Source organism: Falco cherrug, chromosome 14 (assembly GCF_023634085.1).
Source record: "Falco cherrug isolate bFalChe1 chromosome 14, bFalChe1.pri, whole genome shotgun sequence".
Lineage (NCBI taxonomy): Eukaryota > Metazoa > Chordata > Aves > Falconiformes > Falconidae > Falco > Falco cherrug.
Window position 1 is genome coordinate 19,120,955 of NC_073710.1, and position 23,277 is coordinate 19,144,231.

General features: G+C 40.1%; 1 protein-coding gene across 3 annotated transcripts; it reads right to left on the reverse strand.

The window, feature by feature from the left end:
• Positions 1 to 1,210: 1,210 nt before the first annotated feature.
• On the reverse strand, positions 1,211 to 21,590 carry KCNG4 (potassium voltage-gated channel modifier subfamily G member 4). Of its 3 annotated transcripts, none has more exons than XM_027803352.2 (4): positions 21,223 to 21,590; positions 20,770 to 20,980; positions 19,547 to 20,346; positions 1,211 to 2,797 (listed from the first exon to the last, which is right to left on the reverse strand). In XM_027803352.2, the coding sequence occupies exons 3-4, from the start codon at positions 20,294 to 20,296 to the stop codon at positions 2,012 to 2,014; spliced, it is 1,536 nt and encodes a 511-aa protein (XP_027659153.1). In that variant the 5' UTR covers positions 20,297 to 20,346; positions 20,770 to 20,980; positions 21,223 to 21,590; the 3' UTR covers positions 1,211 to 2,011. The 3 variants fall into 3 exon arrangements, with proteins under 3 accessions (XP_027659153.1, XP_027659147.1, XP_005432418.1); XM_027803346.2 differs by having other exon boundaries at positions 20,770 to 21,020; XM_005432361.3 differs by lacking the exon at positions 20,770 to 20,980.
• Positions 21,591 to 23,277: the final 1,687 nt, after the last annotated feature.

The following is a 23,277-nucleotide window of genomic DNA, read 5'->3' on the forward strand; positions in this document are numbered from 1 at the left end:
CTCTGCAGGACCAGAGGGGCAGGAGTAGACTGTGCTGGGTATTGTGGCCGTATGAAATTGGTTTCCTAAGTAATCCTTACTGGAATAACTGTAAAGAAATACAGACTCTCCCAGAGAAGTGCAGGTGGTATCACCATGCATAGAACCCTGGGGAGATGTGGGTCATAGTCCAGATCAGGGTTGGATTTTGTCTGGTTTGCCATCTAGATAGTCCTACTGTAGAGAACAGTAGAAAAATCAGGTGGACCTGTGCATAAACCAGCAGGAATTCCACCCTTTATATGGCAAATATAAATGCTTGTTGTCTGGTGTCGATTCCTTCCAGTTGTATCGTAACATCCCATCTATAATCTGCCACAGTTTCTCTGGGTTAAATCATATGGTCAATACAAGATAACTCAAAGAGATTTAATCGGAGTCATGTGATCCAAATCGTGCCAACAACTGTGCTTTTCTGTACTTAAGCTATGCAGTGCAGTGAGGATAGCATCTAAAAGCTGAAACTCCCAAATGCCTGCATGAAGTTGCGTAATTCTGCAAGTGCCTGTGTTTGGACATCCACGTGGGAGATGGGTCACAATGCCTGGAAGTGCACCTGGGGCTCCAGCCTGCACCATGCTGTGCAAGAATGGTGCCTGCTGGAAACTGGAACCAAGTGGTCACTTCACTGAGCTTTGCTCCATCACAAGGTCATGGGGACCTTGGTAAGGCTTAAGAAATGGAACAATGAAAGCTGAAATACTGATTTTAAAATAGTTTAGGCCTTGATTCATCTCAGTACTTAAATACCAACACTCAGCATGTCAAAGTTCTGTGGGTATCAGCAGGACTGCTTACAAACTGAGGACCTGTGAGCTGATGCAGACCCTAAACCACACAGGTGTTTGCACAGACCTGGCCTTTATGTCTTGGTGTCGCTCTCACTAACTGCATTCACAGCATCTGAATGGCTGAATTGTGAAAGATCATCTAGACTCTCCCATGAAGTACCATTGTTGACTTCTGTGTAGTCCTATTGCTCTCTTCTGGCAATGCTTGGATAGCCCAAAAGGGATGTCTCCCGTGTGCATTAGGAATGGCTCCCTTTCTGGCAGTCATTCACCTCATTCCTTCCTATTTATAGCCTTGGATACTTCTGAGCTATCATCTCATTTTCAGTACGTCTATTTTTCATCTTTCTTCCAGACAAGCCATCACCATTCAGTGAAAAAGATAACACCAACTCTTTTTAGTATGGTCAATAAGCTTTTTTAATTCCTCATTATTTTTATTCTTCATTATTATTTTAAACAAGTATATGAAAAGGATGTTTGAAAACTTTTTCTGTCTAGTATGAAATGTTTACAGTTTGCAGACCCCAACTGCATTTCAAGCAAATTCTCTTGCAAATATTAGGTGTTTTATACAGTAGCAGTGCAAGTTGTTGTTTATAGGTTGATCATCTGGCTACAGGCAAACTTTGAAAGCTTTCATATACAGTGCTTTTATTTCAAGCTTATTAGTGGCTTTAGATACAGAATTCAGATTTGTACTGAGGCTTCTTCTGTATGCCTGGTGATGAGCATTGTATAAAGAACACTGGTGCATAGCCCTGAAAGAACGCATTCTAATGCTTGGCTTGAGATGTGTTAATTTTAAGAACATCGGAGACTGAAAGGCAAATAAAATAACAAGTGTATTTGTGCCAACAGAAGCTGTTTTGTTTTGTTACTTGTTCAGTATTAGGTGTTCAGCAAGATACATCACTGGCAGTGACAACGTTTATTCTTATTAGTCATAGAGAAGAATGAATATTTATTATTGAATAAACTCTGCCTTTTGATATTCTCAGAACCTCCAGCTCCATAATGATGTGCTGGAGCTAGCTGCATTGGCTTGACTGCTTATTATACCTATGCTGGCAGAGAAGAATAGCGTTGTAACCTATGCTGTTGCTTTGCTTTGTATATTGTGTTGATGTACATTTGTGTGTACTTCTATTCAAGTTCTTGGGAGTGCTTCACAACCAGGCTTAGTTCCCTCTGTAAATGTATTTAATTGGTGATGCTTGGTCCTCCAGGATCAAGCTGTCTGTCTCATTGAAGGTGTCACTTTCACCAGAGTGATTGGCATTTTTTACTCTGTTTAGCCGAGACTGCAGTCGTTCATGTTCCTTTCTCAGCTCCGAGTAGGAATGGGAGAAAGTGTGGAATATTGATGTTGCAGGGAAAGACATGATGAGAATCCCACTGAGGATGCTGCTGAGAGCCACCATCTGGCCTGGGACACTCCGTGGTACCATATCTCCATACCCCACAGTGGTCATTGAAATGATAGCCCACCAGTAAGAAGCAGGTATGCTTGTAAATTCAAGCACCTTCCCAGATTCATTCTCAGCGAGATAGACCAAGGGAGAGAACAGAGTGACAGCCACGCATAAGAAGAGTATAAGCAGACCAAATTCCCGTGTGCATCTCCGAACTGTGAGGCCCAAAGTTTGCAAACCCAAGGAGTGTCGGGCAAGGCGCATTACATACAAGATCCTCAAGGCACGTAAAACCCGTAGCACCAAACCAACCTTCTCAAAATATGTGTTGCTGCTTGGCCTGTCGTCCTCCTCATTTGAGTCATCCTCTGAGAAGATGAGGGAAGCGTAATAGGGTGAAATAGCCAAGAAGTCAATTATATTTAGGGGTCCCTTGAAGAACTGACACTTGCTCCTTGCCTGAATGAAGCGGAGGCAGAACTCCAGCGAAAACCAAGCCACACAAACGGTCTCTATGACGAAGATGTAATAGCACTTCTGCGAACACTCGCCCTGACACAAAACAAAAAGAGAATTAAGTAAAAAAACAGCCTCTGAACCAGCATCTAAAACCATGAAAGAAGCAGCAATGTGGATCTGCTTGAGTCACTGGTATCAGAAATAAACAAATGCCAACTAGCAGGTAATTGTATGGCAGCCATCTTTCAAATGTGTATAGACAATAATGAGCATGTGAAATATCTGAATGAACAGATATATCTGCGTGCCTATTCTTATTATGTTTCTTCTTCCAGTCTAAAGGAATGAAACTCGTCTCTGTATGAAGTCTTGGCATGTGGCCTGTAAGACCCAAAGAAGTCCCACTTTCTGCTCTCAAACAGAGATTAATTTAAACACGACTGGTTTATAAACCTGTACAAAAATCAGCTTCTCTTCAACAGAAAGATTGATGTTTGAATGTCTCTGTAAACTTCTGGTGCTATTCAATGCATGACACTTTCAGAAATGCTGTGTTCTCTGGTGCAATTAAAAGTGGTTCAGAGATATTCATTAAGGCATCTGGATCTTTGGCTCAGTTATGCCATATATAAATCTTGTTTCTTTCTGTGCATGCAAATGTTTTAATCTAAAGGAAAATAAATATCCACCCAGTAGGTGAAACTAGCCTTGAAGAATCCTCTCCCAGTACTGAGGCCACATGCTACAAGCAATATTTTCTTGGCTTTATCAAAGGAATTCTTTAGTTGAACTACTTTGGATTCACTTTTTATTTTCCTGAGCTGAGCTTAAAAAATGAAACTTCTTTTGGCCTATTCCAGTGAAACAAAGAGGCAAATATAAATTGACTTGCAATTATTTGAGTAAGTAAGGGACTACATTGAGCTTTGTCCTTCAGTGATGGGCAGCCACTAGGTTACATCCATCCAAAGCGCGAGCTAACAGGTGCATCAGTTACAGGGGCAGGTGTACGTGCTGCCTCCTTCATATGCACAAGTATCTGCTTACTGTATTCCAACTGGCAGAAAACAAACCAGGTCCTGCCACCATTTTTTGCCTTATAGAAGATAAGAAATAATGATGAAAGTAGCATGTACTGCTTAGCAGCGGGACACCTCCCTCTGAAAATTTAAAAACAATATTTTTTTTTAAATACTGGTGTCACTGCTTTCTTATACCCCCTATCTATCCTATTGATAAATACATTTCTGTACCTAGACAGAGAATTAATATGTTCTTAAGAAACCTGGTCTTGTGATTGGACTGATGCTGCTTTCTTGCTTTTAAGCATTGTGAATTAGTTTATTGAAGACTTCCACCAATGGCATGTTGCTATTTACATTAAGTTCTTGCATCGGTGCAAACATTTGGATTACAGTTCTAACCCCAAACCAGTTCAAGTATTTCATGGACTTTGGCTAATTTTGAAGCAGTCTTGTGCGCTTTTCTCTGCTGAGCACATTATCAAAACACTGGCATATGAAATGTATGGGGTTTGAATTTTTGGTGATGAGAAATCTCAGCTGTAACTGGGAACCAGAGGAAGGGATCAACCAGTGTCTCAACCCTTTGAAATTTCAGGCTGGACTCAGAATATGGGTTATCACTGCATGTTCCAGAAAACCCAAATGTTCATTTTAGATTTCTAAGCTGATTGAAAAATCAATGTTTAGCGAATAGCTCTTTCCAGCTCCAACTTCGGTGTGTGAAGGCTTAACAAAGTTAAAGTTGTCTTGTATTCGTGCTGAACAGGGAGTTGCACCTCTGTGATGTTCACAGAAGATCAAGCAGAATGAGGGAGAAGGAAGGAGGATCCATGAAGAACAAGTGGCTCCTTTTGGGAGAGCAGAGTGGCCATGTGGTGTTTGGGAATAACTGCAAACCCTTGGTTTGTGAAAGGTGTTTTTGTAACCTCTGTAGAATGAAGTCGGGGCTGCTGTATGCATCTTTCCTGATAGCTTTTCTCTGAAACTAAGTAATTTAGAGGAACAGTTCCTCATATAGTCTTATCCATTCTCAGCCAAATTTCATGACCAATATTGAGTAAAAACACCGTGGGAAACACATACCCCTACTACTAATTAAACTTTTTACCAATGTTCAGTTACCCTCTGCATTGCAATGTGGTGTTGGTTTTTTAGTGTCCCTTGTGATAGAATTACTGCTGCTCTTGGGAGTAACAAGTCCTTTTGTTCAGGCAGTTTTTATATCATTTTCTATCTGAGGTACCACAGGTAACATACCCCTTATGTATATGTTTTACCCTGTCTAACCCTCAACAATTTAGCTCTGTAGCACCATTTGGGAATTTTTCTTCTTTCTGTACAATAGACTGTCGAGATTATAATTTATCTCTGAAGTTAAATTTCACAAAGGTAATGAAGGCTTGGCCCTGCTAGAGTTACGCGTACAGGATCAGGTTATAGCTCCATTTGAAGGCATTGCCATGGCAGTGCCTGGAGTGCATCGATGTTTGTAGAGCTGCTGACTTGGCTTGATGAGATTGCTTGCAATCAGCAGTTGTGTTATGCAGTGTTCTCTTTTTCTGAGTTGTAAATTATTTGTACGGTGCAGCCTTGGACTTGCACAGACCTGCCTGTGGTCACTCTATAGTGATGTGGCCTATGAATTATTCATTGTTCCCATCAAGATTTATTTTTTGTTAACTGGGCTGAATTTCCAGTACATCTGTTACTTATTTACCCTGTACATTTACAGGTGACATTGCTCTCAGATAGTCATGTAGCTTTCATTATTCCTTCCTTGGAAAATACGAGAAAATAAATTTTGTTTGCTGGAAATTTTAACCATTAAGATCTAGGGTGTCTTTTGAACTAAGTGTGACGTTTCAAGGTGAAGCACTGTAAGGACTGGTTGGGAGATTTTCTTCTTCTTGCCATCCTCTGTTGCCACAGGATTCCCCATGGAAACTTATATATATTTAGAAAAAGCAATTTGTGCAGCCAGCTTTCTAAATGTGTATTTAATTTTTCAAAAGTGTCCTTCTCAGGAATGTTACTGTGTGTTTTATTTTTCCTTTGTGCATAGGTGTGGATGTAAACGATGATGAGTTCTTCCTAGTTAGCACACTTTTTCTTTATGTAGTTTGCAAAACACATTTCAGAAATGTTTGCATACAATTCAAACCAAAGTCCCTTTTTCTGCTGTAGCAAACAAAAGAATGACAATGTCACAGTCTCTGACACTGTGACTAATGCAGAGAATTCTGTGCTTCGTTTTTTTCAAAAGAGACAGTAAAAGAAGGATGTGGTTGCTTCAGACATACCTACGTTACGTGAAGGCAGGCAGCAAACCCGACCCTATTTCTTCCGGAGGGAACTGTTTTATCCATGCAGTACGGTAGTTCTGTATGGAGGGGACTAACTCAAGCCCTAGCAGTAATGCAGCTGGGCGACCATCTCACAGCAGGGCCGTTTCACTCCATTACATAGTGCAGATGTACCATGATTTACTCAGTCTGTATACAACATCTGCCAGGAACTTCCATGCCTTTTTCTCTACCTATTTCTCTGTCACCAGTGCCTGGAAAGAGAGTGTAAGACCCTGCCTCTATGGTATTTAATGTAGAATGTGCTCATTGATTTCACACTGGGAGATAGATTTCATCCAGTGAAATTGTCTGTGAATGTTTTATATATTAGGTATATTTGTATTTATTATGTAATACACGTTATATGGTTTATATAGAATAACCCTCTCTAATGTCAGTCTCTTTGAAGATTCTTGATCCTTTCAAACATCCTGTTCAGAAGCAACAAACATTGGACTAAAAGGGAAAAAGAGGAAATACTATGTACCAAAGGCAATTTCTGTTTCTCCCAGTATTTGTGATGATTTTTAGACTTCAGGGGGATTTATGTTCTACTTACAACTGTTGTCCAAAGAGCAGGCAGAATAACATACTGACTTCAGTACTATGTTCTTAATAAAATACGGATGCCTCTGTCAGTGGTAGATTTCAAATTTGCTGTTGTCACTAAATTCCCATTAGGTGTTAGTTACTTTCAGTGAACTGCCAAATTATGGCCCAGATACTCTGATCCGTGAAAAGATTTTTTTTGCATAAATGGCCAGTTACAGAATTTCTGTGCCACAATGACTTCTATGTGGTTCTTCTTTCTGAAAAAAGCAAACATGTTTGGGAAATTCTAGTGATTAGTGCCTGCCAACACAGAACACAACAAACAACTCCCTCACTTGACCTTGCCATTAACTAGAGCAGAATTCTGAGCTTTTATTTTCGTATCTTTGAGTCAAATTTGTCACTGACTTCTTTCTCCTTCTGTCTGTATTTTTGCACCTGAAGTACCATGGTGTAGTGGAACCTATAAAACCTACAAGCTGGTATGGTGTTGACTGTGAACATGAGAGGAAGGTGAGGTTTTATTTATAACAGACTACAAGACATTTTGGGTGGGATTTTTCAACAAAACCCTCTGACATGTTTTAGATTACCATAATGTCTATCAGTATGCAAGCTATCATTGACTGAGAGAAGTTACCACAAAGCCAGTAGTGAGTAAATATCTATTTATACTTTATTCATCCTGCAGATTTACTTTTGAACAATGCAAGAATTTACCAAGAGTTATGTCTCTACCTGAAATTCTACAATGTATGATATATATGTAATAAAATGAGTGCCTGGTATTGATCTTGCATATGAATAGAACATTTGGCTCAGCAATGAAGGAAACAATACTTTGTATGTAAAAAGATATATGCTAAGCCTGAAATACTGAGTGATTTCTTGGATTTATAAACCACCTCAAAGAAGCAAAGTGGTTGTTTCAAACTACTGTAACACTAGAAATGATAAGCAATTCGTACTTCCTTTTCATTATTACCTTCCTCTGTATAAGGCAATGGCTCATTTTCTGGGTTCTCTTACACATTGGAAAGTTTATAGTGTTACAGTAAAATTACTCATTTTAGGATATTTCTAGTAACTTATCTTTAGATAGGAAAAAATAGACTCATAATAAAATATAAGAACAGCAGTACTGAGGCCAGTTAGCACAGTGTCCCATTCTAACAGCCTGAGAAAACAAATGCCCAAGGCAAATTTTCCAGCTTCTGTTTTCCACTGCAGAGCTTCCTGAGCTGAAGCTGGCGTTCATGTAAGCAAACTGAATTGTTCTTCTATAAAGTTTGGCCATTCTTTTGTCTGCTGCCTATTGCATGGAGACTCACCTCTTTGCTTTGAACTAGGTTCCCTTTAGTTTCATCTGAGGCCTATAAGCACTGTCACTGGAAGGAAGGCTGGCTGCTCAGTTGACATTTACTCATTTCCTGCCTTTTGTGATTTTGTACACCTCTGTTGCAGCTGCTGTTGTTGCTTGTTCCCATCTTGAGGGATTCTGTCCGCCTTAGTCCTTGTGAGAAGTTGTTTCATCCTTGTTGCCTTTCTCTGGCCCTTTTCCTTTTCAAGGTGGAAAGGACCAAGTCTACATTTTTAAAGTGTAGGTGAGCTGTAGGTTATATAGTCAAATTTATATACAGTTTATGATCAAGAACTCGATAAACTTTGCTTTTTTTGCGTGCAGTCTTTAAAAAAGTTTAAACAGGTTGGGTCTATGCAGGATTAATGCTTGGAATTTAATATTTCTAATAGTGAGAAATTGTGTGACTCTGGTAAGCATTACTGCAGCTTTCCTGGAGTACCATTTTTGGAAGGGGTTTGAGGTTCAGGAATTCAGCACCTCCAAGGCCAGGACTGCCCAGGGTAATGTGTGGCAGCTAAATCTCAGACCTCAATTGCACAGGTGGGTTTACAGAAAATAGATTTATTCACTAACAGTGAATTCAAGCTAAATTAACTTGAGATATGTACCGCTCACAAAATAAATAAGATAACTTTCCTAGCGAAGTGCCGTCTTAGTTTACCAGGAAACATTAGTCAAAGTTTAATGACATCTAGGATAATAAACAAAATCAGATCTCAGAGTTATGCTGCACTAACCTATCTTACAAGAGATATAAATCTCATCTAGTGAAAATAATATCTTTACGTGCATCAATAATTGTAGCAATGCCCAGAGAGACTGAATCAGAATTTCCCCTGCGTAATGTATATCTTTGCCCATCCACCTTGGTTTTCAGATGCAACTTACTTTGTTACAATTTCTAGACAAGAAAAAAATTATTATCTATAGATAACTGGATGAGAACACCAAGGAACTATTCTTCAGCCTTCAGGGTCTGCTCTGTGCTGACCATTTGTGTCCCCCTTGGTTGCACTCTAAGATACTTTATGATTAAAATGTCCTCTGGAAAACCTGTTCTGAATCGTTACCCGATTTGCCAATTACTTTCCTACTGCCAAAGATCTACCCCAATACCTTTTGTAGTGGATATTTACCCTTTAGTCCATTGTAAGGCATTTTTCCAAAAATGCTGAAGCAAATGTAAAACAGTGATAATCTATATTTTGAAAATCACACACTTCAGTATGCTTCTCTTATAAAACTGAGGATTCTGAGCATTTGAACCCGAGCCTGTCTGGCCTGTTGGCAGCTGAAGGCTGTGTTGCACGTTGATAGAAAGGGTGTCAGGTTTTACCTCTGGTCCCACCACCAGTATCTACTGGAACACATCTGTTCTTTCTCATCCTCTGCAGAGCACCCTGAGAATCAGTGGCACAGTTTTGATGGCAAGGAAGTGGCTACTTAGCAGCAGGCTAGCAAAGTTTGGCACTTTTCTGAAAAGGGGTGTTACGTCCCCACCTACTCCGTATTGTGGCCATGGGCTCTTCATGTGGTGTTATTGATTCATAACAAAACCCAAAACTCCAAATGAATCCTTTCAAAGTGATTTCTCGAGTCTAAAAAAGGGAACTGAAACTATCTGAACATATCAGAGGAGGCATGTGAAGTTCCTCTTAACCTGAGGAAAAATGGGGAAAGAAATCCTGTTATTCCCATTACGTTGGAAATGCAGTGGTGCAGCTGTATTGGAATAGGAATTGGATAAGTACGAACTTTCTGCCCCTGGTGTGCCTGACTCTAAGTGGAAGTTCATTGGCAGCAATCCGAACCCATTCCCGTGGTGTGTAATTTGGGTTTTCCCACAATCTGTAGATAGGGTGGAGTCTGAGATGTAAGACAGGCAAACCTGCAGTATTTCTCGTGACCTTTCTGTGCCTCCTGGTTAACACCGTTTGTGATGACGTTGGTTATTTTAAGTGTTTGTGTCAAATAGATTATGTGTTTCCTGGTTAAATGGCAAAAGTTGCACCAAGGCTTGTAGAACACTTTGGTAATAAGTACTGATCGATCAGTATTTGAATTACTTCAGAATCATGTCACCTCTACAGAGATTAATATTTTCAAAGCTTTAGAGTGGAAATCAACGTGTACATCTGCAAGCGTATGTGTTGCTTATACAGCGTACCTATGAGAAAGGCAACTGATGGTATTTATGAAGCCAAGTTGACAGCTCTTGAACCCAGCTGGAAGTCATGATTGAACCACTGTATGCAAAGACTGTTGTTCCCAGGGTACATTTATGGAAACCAGCTGGCTCATTGCCATAAAGGAGTGATGCACAGGAAGGGTCTGAAACCTCTTCCCAGCTAGATCCACCTTTGATGCAGTAGTGATTGCTTCCAAGTAAAGGCCGTTTTGGTGTTCAGTCACATATTACTGAACAGTCTCAAAACAAAGCGGGGAAGGAACTCCTAAAGGACTATGTTTGACTGCTCTTGATTCAGACTCCTGTTGGAGCCCAAGGAGTTTCCTTAAATGCAGGACCTGGACCTGCTTAACACTGCAGTCAAAAGATAGGCTGCCAGAACATCGTCTTTCACACCAGAAACGTGCCTGGCTCCGTGGCTGATGCAAGGTCACAATTTGCATCTGCTAAAGCTACCCTGGCAGGTCCAGATTTTGTTTGGCACATGGTAGTATGGCCAGTAACTGCTCAGATCCTTCCCTCTGATCCACACGCTGTTTTGTGGACAGAGGCTGGTGTCTACCGAAGTGGTAGCAGATGGGATCAGTCTGTACGGTGGCCGACTACCTGCCTTCTGCCTGCTTGTGCTATCCAACACTTAGTAGAGAGGCTTATCTCAGCAAGACTGCTCTTCTTGCAGTCTGGCCTTTTGGCCCACTCACAGGAAAAACATTTAGCCCTCTATGTGGAGGATTTAGAAGCAAAACTCACAGGAATTTTCCTCTCTAAGCCCAAGGTTGACATTTCCTGGGCAGGGAGCTGTTTTCCAGCCTTTTGCACTTCTCAAGGTTACTACACGGGCAGTGCATCCTGGTCTACAGCTTCTCCCTCCCCTCTGTGGGGGAAAAAAAAATAATCTGCTCATGTAATAGTGCAAAAACAAGCTTTGGTTCTTGCTCTTGCCTGCCACAAACCCAAGGCGGTAGGTCTGCAGGGTGAGGCTAGAAGCCTAGAGAGTGGTTAGGTAGGAGCAGGGGCAGACCAAGACCTCGGGGTAGGGAACAGAGATCCCTAACCAGCTCCAGGCTGTTCTTATCCCAGTCTGCAGCAGGAGGTGAACAGGTATGGGGGAGAAATCCTTTTTGGCTGTAAAATGATGACTGTTAGGAAGTGCTGTGCCAGTCTGTGTTCCCTGCATACCTGGAGCTGTGGGGTCCAGCTGCAGTGCTGCAGGTACTGCTGAATCACTGTGACTGCATTGCCGCTATTATTTGAATAATTAAACCATGCTCCGGTGAATCAAATGATGGTTGGGGAGAACTTGAAAACCCTGTGTTATGGATCACTTCAGAACCTGGATTTATGGTCACAGACTGATGCAATAAAGTCAAAAGGTTTACAGCCTGCTGAGAAAGAGACTGGAACCTGATTTACAGAATGATGAGCTTGTTACAGGAGTGCTGCCTATTCTGATCACAGAATGATTTCCCACTTACTTTGCTTTATGGGAAAGTCTGGACTTATGAAAACAATTACTACAACTAGTACATTTGAGGAAACTAAGCTAATACTGGGATTATATTAACGTGGACATTAGAAAGAACACAAAGAAATTATGATCTCTGTATAAAACACATAATTATATCCTCTGGGGCAGAAGTGTAACTAAAATAAAATATTTCAATTAATTTTTAAGCTTGGGTCCTTATTCTGCAAACACCATGAGAATCAGTCTGAAGAATCTGAATTTGATTTAAACCAATTGGTGACCCTGGAGTGTTTGTGTTAGGAGAAAGATATGGAAGTTTTATCTTTTTCTTTTCTTGTTTTTCTAGTAAGAAATTAAACAGACTTCATTTTGTAACTGTGAAGAAAAATATAGTCAAAATGACAAGGTATTTATCCAGGATTTAGGAGGATGACCTTAAATTTCCAGTTTTGTTGCTGGTCAAATCATTTGCCCAGTTACTGTTTCTTTGCTGCTGCTTTCCTCACTGCATTGTAAGTTCCTTACAGAACAGAGAAGTCACAACTTGCTATTGTACCTGTGTAGTACAGGTTGAATCTGTTATAAGGGAAAATACTAGCGCTAATAGGAGGTGCTGACACTGGGAATAAACACAACATATGTAGTTCATACCCTTGATGCTGCAATGAAATTAGCAATTAGATTTGCTTAGAATTAGAATACCAGATTGTGAATTTGTCTGCAGCAGTAGACTGAAGAGTCCCCAAAGATTTCAGTTCAGAGAGGAATTTCTAAAGCATATATGAATTTGGGTGGTTATATATTTTTAATACTTGTTGCATTATTGCTGTGAAGTTGGAGGATGCATAGATTTCAAATAGCATTTTCCAAAGACAGAGTGCCTCTCTCAGAGGAAATACCCACCTTGCCAAAGAAGGCATTTATTAAGCAATCCTCTGTGCTGAACCCCTTGAGATGGTTCAAATGAGGAAAGAGAACAGGATTTTTTCCCTATTGTAAGTATTACAAACTTGTAAGAAGCAAAAAGGAAAAGAAAGCATGATTCCCAGTGAGGAACACATGTGCTGGCACACTGAGTAGCAGCTGCTTGACTGCCCATTGCAGAGCAACCAGAACAGCTGGGTGTCCCCCCAGGATGGCGTGCAAAGCCAGGAGACTTAGTGCGGTTGGAATGCAGCCCAAACTGGATGAACATAAGGCAAACTAATAATGTCTAATTGTGCTTTCTGAACATTGGACCTTGTACTGGCGGAGCCAGCTTTTAAAAACCATGCAGAATCCATTTACTCGCTGGAGTGTCCTGACTTGCTGAAGAAAATTGTTTTCTGTGGCAGTGAGGGTAAGCTGAGGCACAGATGGTCAGCAGCATCTACCCCAGCTGGTGCCCTTCAACGGTTATGTAGAGCAGGGCTTAAGTAATGTGAACTTCATCAGTATTGTGCATGTTGCATTTAATGCTGAAATATGTAATTCTGTTTGCGGATACTTGGAAGACAGTTACTTATAATGTGGAACTATGAAATCAGAGTCTCAACATAATGGTACAATTTCAAGGTCAAAGCTTTTGATGTTATTGAAAGTATATGCAAACCTCAAAAAAAGGCAGATCCCATAAAACAATTATTATATATATATATATATATATATATATCTCAAAGTCCCAGGCTTGCATATTCTGATTTCTGTGTAAGCACATTTACCACAGACGTTTTGCCAAGCTTTAACTCAGAAATGGATAAACCTCAGGATAGGGCATCTTTGAATTCAGATGTGGAATTACAGGTTGTTCAGAAACTTTATTGAAGGAATTTGACTATTTTCTGACACTGAGCAAAGAGATATTACATGATCTTTATGTTCAGCCCATGAAGTAAAAATTTCAGATTCTGCATGCCTGTGCCAGGATGCTGGTAAATGTGACCCCATCTTGGGGTTGATCTGTAAGTCAAAATTGTCCACTGGCTAACCTCTGAAATTGATTCCAGTCTGGCTTCTTATTTCATATGTTTCTTCAATTGTTATCAATTTAACTAACTCAATCCATGGAACAAATAAATTAGCTGGGTTCTACTGTGCCAGGTATACCCTAGTAGAAGGGAGTTTTTTGATGCTTCAGTGAAGCACAGTTTCCTACTTTAAAATGCTGCAATACTTCTATTGCTAATTGAAATGGTTAGAAGAAATCAGAATTTTTCTAGATGACTAAATAGTTTAGGAGAGTGAGTATCCACAGTAAATGTCCTGATAAGAACCCAGAAAAATGTACTGAGCAGATGCAATAAAACCAAAGCACATCCAGCTTTATTTTGTTCCAAGTAATTTCAAGTCATATGTATATACCAATGTATTTATAGATATGCATGTACACATACGCCTTTATAGTCTTGCACTTTTAAACGAGCATTAGAACTGTTTCTGAAAGTCAGGATTTCATTAATATCTTTGCAATAGAGCAAGTCATTCTGGGCCATGCTTTGTGTGACGTATGCTTGTGTTAGAAGGTAAGTTTGAACACTGAGTTACTGTAAAACACCACTGCTTTTCAGGTCTATTCTGCATAGTGCCCCAGTTTGTTAGTAGTACTCTGTAACAGTCATTGATAAAAGATATTTTTCAGCAGGAATCATTTTGCCCTGAGTAATCAGCTAGAAAATTATTTTTTGATCATTATTTAGACCCCCTTATTTAAAAGCTATACAAATGGTAGCCAGCAGTATCTGTCAAAATCTGGCTGTCATATTCAATTTACTGAAGGTGATTGCTTCTAACAGTTGGCTGAATTACACTTTGATGAGGAGTCTTATCTTTGCAGACTACATGAGCAACAGAACTAGGGTTACAGTCCTCTCACCGACACTCTCTGTATGGGTTATTATCTCCTCCAGCGACTCCCAAGTTCTTTGGATTTTCCTCTGATAAGTGTATTAGAGATATTTAATGTTATCTGCAGGTTATGGGCAGGCTTGGGGCTTTAAGTTCTAAAGCTTTTGTAATGCATTTAATAGCTTGAATACTGAGGATATACCTCTTGCAAGCATATCTTCACGTACTGAACTGGCTAGATACAAGTCAATGTGAATTTGTATAAGCAATGCATTTAGCTGCAGCAATGGTAACCCAATGAAACAAATACCTTGTCTGATTTTCTTTCTCTTCACAGTAAGACCAATAAATTGGGGTTTTTCCCCTTTAATGTAAAATTACTCCACTTTTAAAGAAACTATGTTTCTCGGCAATTTCCTCTAGTGTACAAGCCAAATATGCTGGATTTAGTATCACACGGACAACATCAGTGACATCAAACATTGAAAATGTAAGTCAAGCCTCCAGAATAATGGTGTAGAATGAAAAAATAATTTTAAAATGGTTATATTAGGTATTGGGTGCTTTCCCTCTGTTTTCTGGATTCTCAGTGTAACCACAGAGTAAAAACTTACTCTTTTATAAGAAATCAGATTTTCACATAATCAAATGGCTCCAGGAATGAAAGCTTTAAAAAAATGAATATTCTAAGTTTAAAGATAAAATCATTAGATCTGACAAAACTGGTTGCAGCTTATGTCGGTTATGTTTCATTAGGTTATATGCAGTACATAAAGCAATTACAAGCTTCTCAAGGTCAGTTAAGAGCAAATACAAAAATTAGTAGTAATGAGATCTGACCTGTCACTGATCACCAGGGAGAAGAAAGAACAGACATTTCCTTCTCTCTTAAACCACACTTTCATACAACATCACGTAATGTGATTTTTTGGGAGCCATCTACACTGGAAGAAAATGATTTGGTTGTTACCAGTGCTAAGGGACAGGGAATCAAAATGTCTGAGGTTTCTTTTTCTCCTTTCCCCCCTGACCTTAATGTGCTTTCCTTCCTGAAGAAAAGACCTTGCTATATCCTTTCTGCTGAGTCATTTCTTTCGAGGATGCCAGTTTTAGGGACCCATTAAAAGAAAAATCTCTTCCTAAGGAAAGTCGCAAGAGTGCTTCAAAGCAGTCCCCCGCCCAGGCTTTTCTGCAGTGGTTTTATTCTGTAGTTCTCTGATGTAATGATGTTTTTTTCCTTTGGGTTAAATGTGCTGAGCAGTAACTATTTCAGCTACACCTCTTGGATCCTGGTTATAACTTTCAAGTGGGACTGGGACTTTGATGGAACTTTTGCCTTGTCTCTAGTGGGATGATTTTAATTCCTTTGTTTGAGAGAAATACTGGTAAATGTTGTCACTTCAGCTTTCCTATCCTACCTGTGTGGTCTGTGCTTCAGATTTGTGGTTCTTTCAGGCTACCCATTCAGATCCATAATAAACAGAGTTCCTCACTTCCAAATGTACCTTTTTTTCTATCTCTGCATACACCTGTGCCTTGATTACTACATTTTGGTGATACTAATTTGCTTCCTTACTGAAGACAGCTTGGTGTCCATAAAGAACAGCTCCAAATATCCCAGATAAGCATGTATTGTCATTAAAGAATGTGACATTTCAGTTGTTTTATGCCCAAATAACATAATTTGTTACTAATAAGTCCTGTTTCCTTAGCATCATGTATGATAAATCCTTTTGTATATCTCTTTCGTGGTCAGACTTGAACTTGAGATCACTAGAGCTATATATTTACTGCTCTAGAGTTTTCCCTAACTTTTCACCTCCTTCTCCTGGAGCTGTTTGCTCTGGGTTGGAATTCATGGTGGTTGCTTATGAGAGATATAGTTACAGAATTGTTTACCCATCTCTCTGCTTTTTCATATCTCTAACGAGGAGGCTCCTAAATGTCATTTGACATATTCTGAAGCGTGTGCATGCTATCAATTATAATAACTTGTTCTTGCTTTTACTTTTGGCTGTATTCCTATCTTTAAGCTAACCCTCCCCTCCCTTTTCTGCTGCCCATGGAGATGGCTCCTTCCCTCCCCTCTGGTTGCCAGGGTGACTGGGCTTCCCTGATGTGGTTGCTCTTGCCTTGGCTCCTTGCTATCCCTCTCCTGGAGACCCGAGACCGGAGTTTTCACTTTCCCTCAGATGGTGAGGACTCCTGTTTGCTCTTCTGCCTGCCCAGGCAGCTGTTCTCCCTCCTAAGCAGACCTGCTTTAGCAGCTAATAAAAGGACAAGTGATTTCATGTGCCTGCAGGGTGGGATCAGCCAAGACTCTGAGTGAAGTGGAAGTCACCTTGTATTATTTTTCCTTTTCTTTTTTTTTTTTTTTTTTTTGTTTGACTCTGATCCTTCTTGAGCTGGAATCCAGCCAGTTCTCACTCTTTTAATGTGGCTGTGATGATGAGAAAAAGGACCCTAGAGTGGTACATATACAGCAGAGGTAAAGTCTTTTTTATTTGTATTTCAGAATAGGAAAGTTCGATTTCCAGTGTTAGTGACACTGGAAAATGGAACCTTGCAGTACTTGTAAGCACATTTACCTCAGAGGTTTTGCCAAGCTTTAACTCAGAAATGGATAAACCTCAGGATAGGGCATCTTTGAATTCAGATGTGGAATTACAGTTGTTCAGAAACTTTATTGAAGGAATTTGACTATTTTCTGACACTGAGCAAAGAGATATTACATGATCTTTATGTTCAGCCCATGAAGTAAAAATTTCAGATTCTGCATGCCTGTGCCAGGATGCTGGTAAATGTGACCCCATCTTGGAATCACTTTCAGAGGTCAGCCAGTGGACAATTTTGACTTACAGATCAACATAGAGTTGCACTTTGTGTGGGTATGACTTAGCCACAATCAAGTAATAGTATTTTTAGTCAGTTAATTTCTCTGAGTTATTTGTCCAGTTCTAGCTAAAATACTCCTTTGAGATGCCAGTAAGAAAATCCCTAGGGATGGAAAAACTACTGTTCAGTAGCTCATATTCTCTACTTTTCCACAAGAGTATGAGTATTTTGTCTCGTATTTTCCCCTATATTGTCTTTGGCATAATTTTAAACAATTAAAATAATAGCACTTTTAATACTCTGTTCTGTGCTTCTTGGACACAATGACAAAGTGCTTTAGACTGGTGCTGTAAATGTAAATTATGTAATGTTTCCAAATGTTTGGATGAATGTGGTCCTTTGCTGAAGTTCATCCTTCATCCTCTCCTCTGCGCTTTAAACATTCCATCTTTTGAGCTTGTTTCAGTCTAGTTTGCTTGCTTTTAAAGTAGTGATATCTATGCAAATCTAAATCTCTAAGTAGTAATGTCATCTGTGTTTTATAGGAAATCCAGGAACAGCAGCTACACTGCAGCTACCAAATATAACCCTCAACATGCTTCCCTTTCTAACATATGGTTAATTATTTTTAAAACACACAACATATTACACCTAACTGAGCTCTGAAACATTGTGCTTGTTCTTTTGCATGAAAAGTATTTATAAAAGCTTTTTCTGCAGTGATTGGGAAATTAAGTTAAAATGCATCAGGCTACTTGCATTAACAAAGTTAGTAGGAAGCACTTGCTGGAGCAGAGTTTGTAATGTTTTTACATCTAGCTGTAAGAAGGATGTTCTATATTTAAAGCACCGCCTTGAAAGAAGCATTGGAACAGTTACAGTTTTTCCTGCCAAGGAAAGGCTGCAAGAGCACCAGACTTATTACTGAAAGGTAATAGTCTTCCTATGCAAATGTAAGTTAATATTCAAGGGGTTAAATGAAACAGGGAATGATCTTAAATTTCAGCCTTCTGTCAAGTTTTTAGTTTTATTCAAAGACATCAAGTATCATGATATACCTTTACCATGACTGTGCTGCTTTGACTTACTGTTTGAGCAATAAAATACATACAGATTTTTGTATCGTGCACACCATGCTGTGCTATAAAGGTAAAAATGCCTTTATTCATCAATACACAATACTCTGAGGAGCGCCTTATCTTATAGCAGTGGTTGGGGCAGGGAGTTTACCTGACCTGGATTTCCTCAACACTTTTGGAAGGGCAGTTTGCAAATTAAGTGCAGGATTCATTAAAGAGGTTAGTCAAAGTTAATTGATGAATTTGGATATTTCTACATCTGAAATAACTTTGGATTGTTACTTTCCTCTTTTATTGTTAGAATAACAAATCTTTAAAGTGCTGAAATACAACAATGTAATAGAGAAGATCCCTCATATATGATGCAGGCTTGGTTTATTTGCCTTGAATTAATGTGGATGACTTACATGAAAAAGGTTGAAATGCAGTTAGTAGTTCAGCTAGTATTTGGCATTACTCCTACAATATGTACATATATATGTGGGCAAATACAGAATTCTGTTAGCTTGGAATTATGATTTTTGGAGGCACAGCTTTTAAGTATCAGTATCTGTGAAAATATTTCATCTGTCTCATCCTTTAATCTTTATGCAACATCATAACATTATAAACATTAATGAATATTTCTTCCTCTTTATTAAGATTTGACTGTATTATCACAAGGGAAGATACCCAGCTATTTTAAAAGTAAAGATGTCAGAGGGAAATATTTCTTTAGCTGATGTGTCCAAACAAGAGATTGCTGGTAACTAGAGAGTAAAGCATGTTGAAGAGAAAACTCCACAATGTCAGTTTGAGAGTCTCGGTGCTAACAAGTTAATGTAACTAACACTAGCAACTGCTTCTTGAGAAGGAAAAATAATGCTATGTTAGAGAGCTGCAGTATCTCTTCTGTCCAGAAGCTCCTTTCTGTATTTTAGCTAACAATTAGTAAAATACTTTTTTAACATTATTCTTAATTGAATATCACTTTGAAAATAACAGAACTAATTTAAGCCATTGTTGGATTTTCTGTTATAGACTGTTAAATTACCATCGACAATTTTGAACCTCATTGCTGTGGATTTTCTGTATCTTTTTAATCTTTTTAATGAGTTATGCCTAGTAAGACAGACAAATTTATTCTAGTTCTATAGTTAGACCAGTTAAAAAGGACTGACTTACCCTGTCTTCTTCAGCTCTTAAGTCCGGCATTGTGCTAACACAAAGGCTTACAGCTGTGGTGGCCACAAAGAGAATGGAGAGACAAGCAAAGACTTTGCCTGGGAGTCCTGACTGGGGATTTTCTACCATATCTCTGAGTCTGTTCATAAACTGTCCAAATTTGGTTTTCTCATCCAAGACACATGTAGCTTCTTTGCTCCTCCGAAGCTCCTCTTCCTTGCGTATCTCAGCCAAGTCCTGCAGTTTTTGAAATAGTTTTCGAAAGCAGCAGTTCTCCAAGTTGGATTCCTCAATCCCCCAGTATCTCAGCTCCTCCTGAAAAGACAAGGCACACATGTCGCTTAAGAGCATCAGCTTCCCTGCTGCTAGAAAGCTGACAATCATCCCAAAAGCATTGGGGTTCCTGTCAAAGAAGAACTCATGGGTGTCTTCATCGTAATCATCGCACAGCTGAATTATTTCTTCATAGCTGCTGCAAAACTTAAGTTTGCTCAGTCTGGTCAGGGGAAATTCATCTAAAGTACTCCAAGGTAGCAGGTACTTGATGCCTCCAACATTAATCATGATCTCTGTCTTTAGATCAACTGCAGAGACTTGATCAGGATGGTAAATCCTCCTGGCCCTTTGGTAATGGACCCCTTTGACAGAAGGGGTTTCAACGGAGACAGGAAGGAAGTGGCTCAAGGAATTACAAGAAGTGTAGCTAATGTTACTGTAGTCTTGGTCACTGCCTCTGGAGAGAATAGGCATCTCTAAGAGTTCTCACTGGGACATCCAAAATGGCATCGGAGCAGGGTTATCTGTCAGCCAAAAGATACAGGAAGGAGGAGAAAACATAGTATAGGTTATTTCAAGAGAAAAGGTGCCTCAGGCTACTTTCCTAAATCACAAAATTAATAAGTGCCTGTTTTGGAAGTAAAAGTCACCTCTCTGCTTCTTCCTGAAATCTGCAGCCTGTGAATGCGATTTGCTTTGCAGCCTCATTGGTTGTCTGGCAACACACAGACAGAGGAGAGCTAAAGCCTCATTCATAATTATCGCGAAGGGTTGGGTGCTTGCAAATCCAAATGTGAACAGATTGGTCTCTTCTCTGAGCAGATCTTGGTCATCGTTAGAGCGCTGTGTTTTCCACAGGTTATCATTTTGCTTTCTTATTTCTATAAACCCTTAAATACACACCAACTCAACTAAGCTGCTTAATAGTTATTAGAGTGGTCAATTACCTGCCATCAGCTGGATGCAAAGTTCCTAATTGCTGTAACTTGAATGCTCAGATTGCAGTTCCTCTTCCTTTCACTTGCATGCTTGTTTTGCCTGTCTCTCAGGGACATTGCACGGATTAGCTAGTAGATGTTTCTAAAATGCCTTGAGAGGTTAAGTGCTGTATAAATGATGACTCTTCTTATCAACTCGGTCTCATGTCACTGCAAATTACTGAGAAGACGTAGGAAACATTTGCCCACCCTGCAGAAAACTTTGTTACACAGACAGAAAGCAAAGTATTTTATCAGCTGGGGGGTGGGGGGGAAAGCAACTGAAAGATGCCCCCCTTTTACTTCCCCCTTTCAGGAACAAACCCCTGTTTTCATTCAAAATCTCTAACGATTCAAAGGCATTTATTACCCCAAGTCAGTGAACTGCAAAAATTGCAAGGGAAGTTCCCTGAAGTTACTTACCACCGTGCCACGGGCTTCTGCCTGGCGCCTGGCTTCCCCGCAGGTAAAGTACACATGCCGCAAACTGATCAGCTGTCCTCTGAGTTACAATCCAGCAGAAAGACCTGGGGATATTTTACAGTATTGATTACATGAAAAATCGCTATAGTACTCTGGAGATCTCTCTCTCTTTCCTTTTTCTCTTTCTCTCCTTTCCTGGAAGGGGACAACATTCATATGTGTTCATGTAATATATGTTGTGCTAATAGATCCTTTGCAAAGGAGACAGTGTCCTAAGTGGCAGCTCCTCTTCTGGACTCCTGGGGCTTGCTGGTGAAATATGCTGAGCGAGAGCTGGTGGATCCTGCCCTCTCCTTGTCTCTCCTCTGTTTCCCTTGGGACTGTCAATATGGTCCTGGAAGAGGAGGGGAGAGGGAAGGGGGAAGGGCTTAGAAATAATCTCTCCAGCATCCCTCGTCTATTCAGCAGGCAGCAGGCAGCAACTGGGTAAGAACATGGAGTACAAGGACAGTCTCCGACTAATGAGGTTTAATAAGTAAATTCTGGCAAACCTATTTAATAAAACAATTTCAGTTTCTGTTAACTCCTTCCATTGTAGTCATATCACAGTCGCTTGTTCTGGAGACACCAGTCAAATTCCTCAGGAGCAATTTCCTCGTCCTGCCTCCCTCTTGGAACTGGGTTTTGCTCTTAAATATCCCTAGATGAAGAGGGACGTTTGTTGGGTCCATAGATGCTGGGCCTCAGCATTCCTTTGGTTATTAGGGAAGTGGTTTCCTCCTGTAAAAGAAAGGGTCTCTGGCTTGCAAAGAATGGGTGCTCAGCACACGCTTTTCCAGATATGCAGTGCTTTTCCAACAGCCAAGAACATTTTCCATTCTTTACAGATGGAGGGAAATCAAACATAATCTTTTTCTTGCTTTTCTTGTATGTGGCTATGGGGAGGTGAGCTTGCTGTAATGCTTTTGGGTTCTGTACTGCCAGTAGGTCTTGGGCTGCCTCAGTCTGTAATTGGGATGACATGGATTTGACCCATATTCTGCTTGCTTGACCTCAGTCAGAGGGTTTGAGAAAGCTACAGTCAGATCCTATTGACAAGTGCCCTCTGTGGTACTCCCAAATGCAGTAAAAAGTGCCTTAGCTTATGTCTATACCGTGTGGCTGAAAGCACAGAAGCTGAATCTTATTACTAGAGAGGTGTGTGAATCTGTAGGATTTATACGCCCCACTGTGAGTATGAAGGTCTCACGGAGAAGTGTTATGAGCTTGGAGCGCAGAGCTGCTTTTCTGAAATTTGCACAGTGGGTGTGAGGTGCAGGTGGTGCCCTTTGCTTGCACTGTGCTACTTCCCCTTGTAATGTATGTGGGACCTGTGCACTGCTGAACTGATGCACCTCGGAAGCAGACGCGGTGGCTGTTCATCAGTGCCACGCAATGCCGTGACACAGCCTAGCATGAGAAGCCTTTGCTAATTGAACTTTCTGGTACATCTCTCTTGCCCCACGTGGTGCCCAGAAGATTAACTTCTTATCAGGCTTCACCACTGGGGTTTTCACTCAAGTCCTAATTATGCCATCCACAGAGAAAGACCAGACAGATGCCTGAAGGCAACTGAGTTCTGGGAGCATAGCTCAAAATCACTTAAATCCTACCACCTTTGTGCAAGATGCAGTTTGCTCTGCCTATCAGTCTTTCTTTTGGATTATTTTTGCAAAGAAAAAGCAAACCTATTCTAATTAACTTTGGATGGATTGTTTCACAAAAGGATAAAACCAATTAGCATTTCCTCCTTACCTTGTGAAGTTCTTGTATGGTGGTTTTAAAGGTTAGATTTCTGAAATCAGCTGACAAGAAGGTGAATAAATCCTCTTTCTAGGGAAGGGGACACAAGCAATTGGAAAAGGGGCACAAGTCCTCAACCTCTGGAGGTGACTCCTGTCAGGTGTGAGCGAAAGGTATCCCTTCACGGAAGATGTTATATGTCACCCAGGCAAGTGGACCACCATGGAGAAAGGTATCCCATACCTGAGGGACTTAGTTGTGCTGGAGGTGATT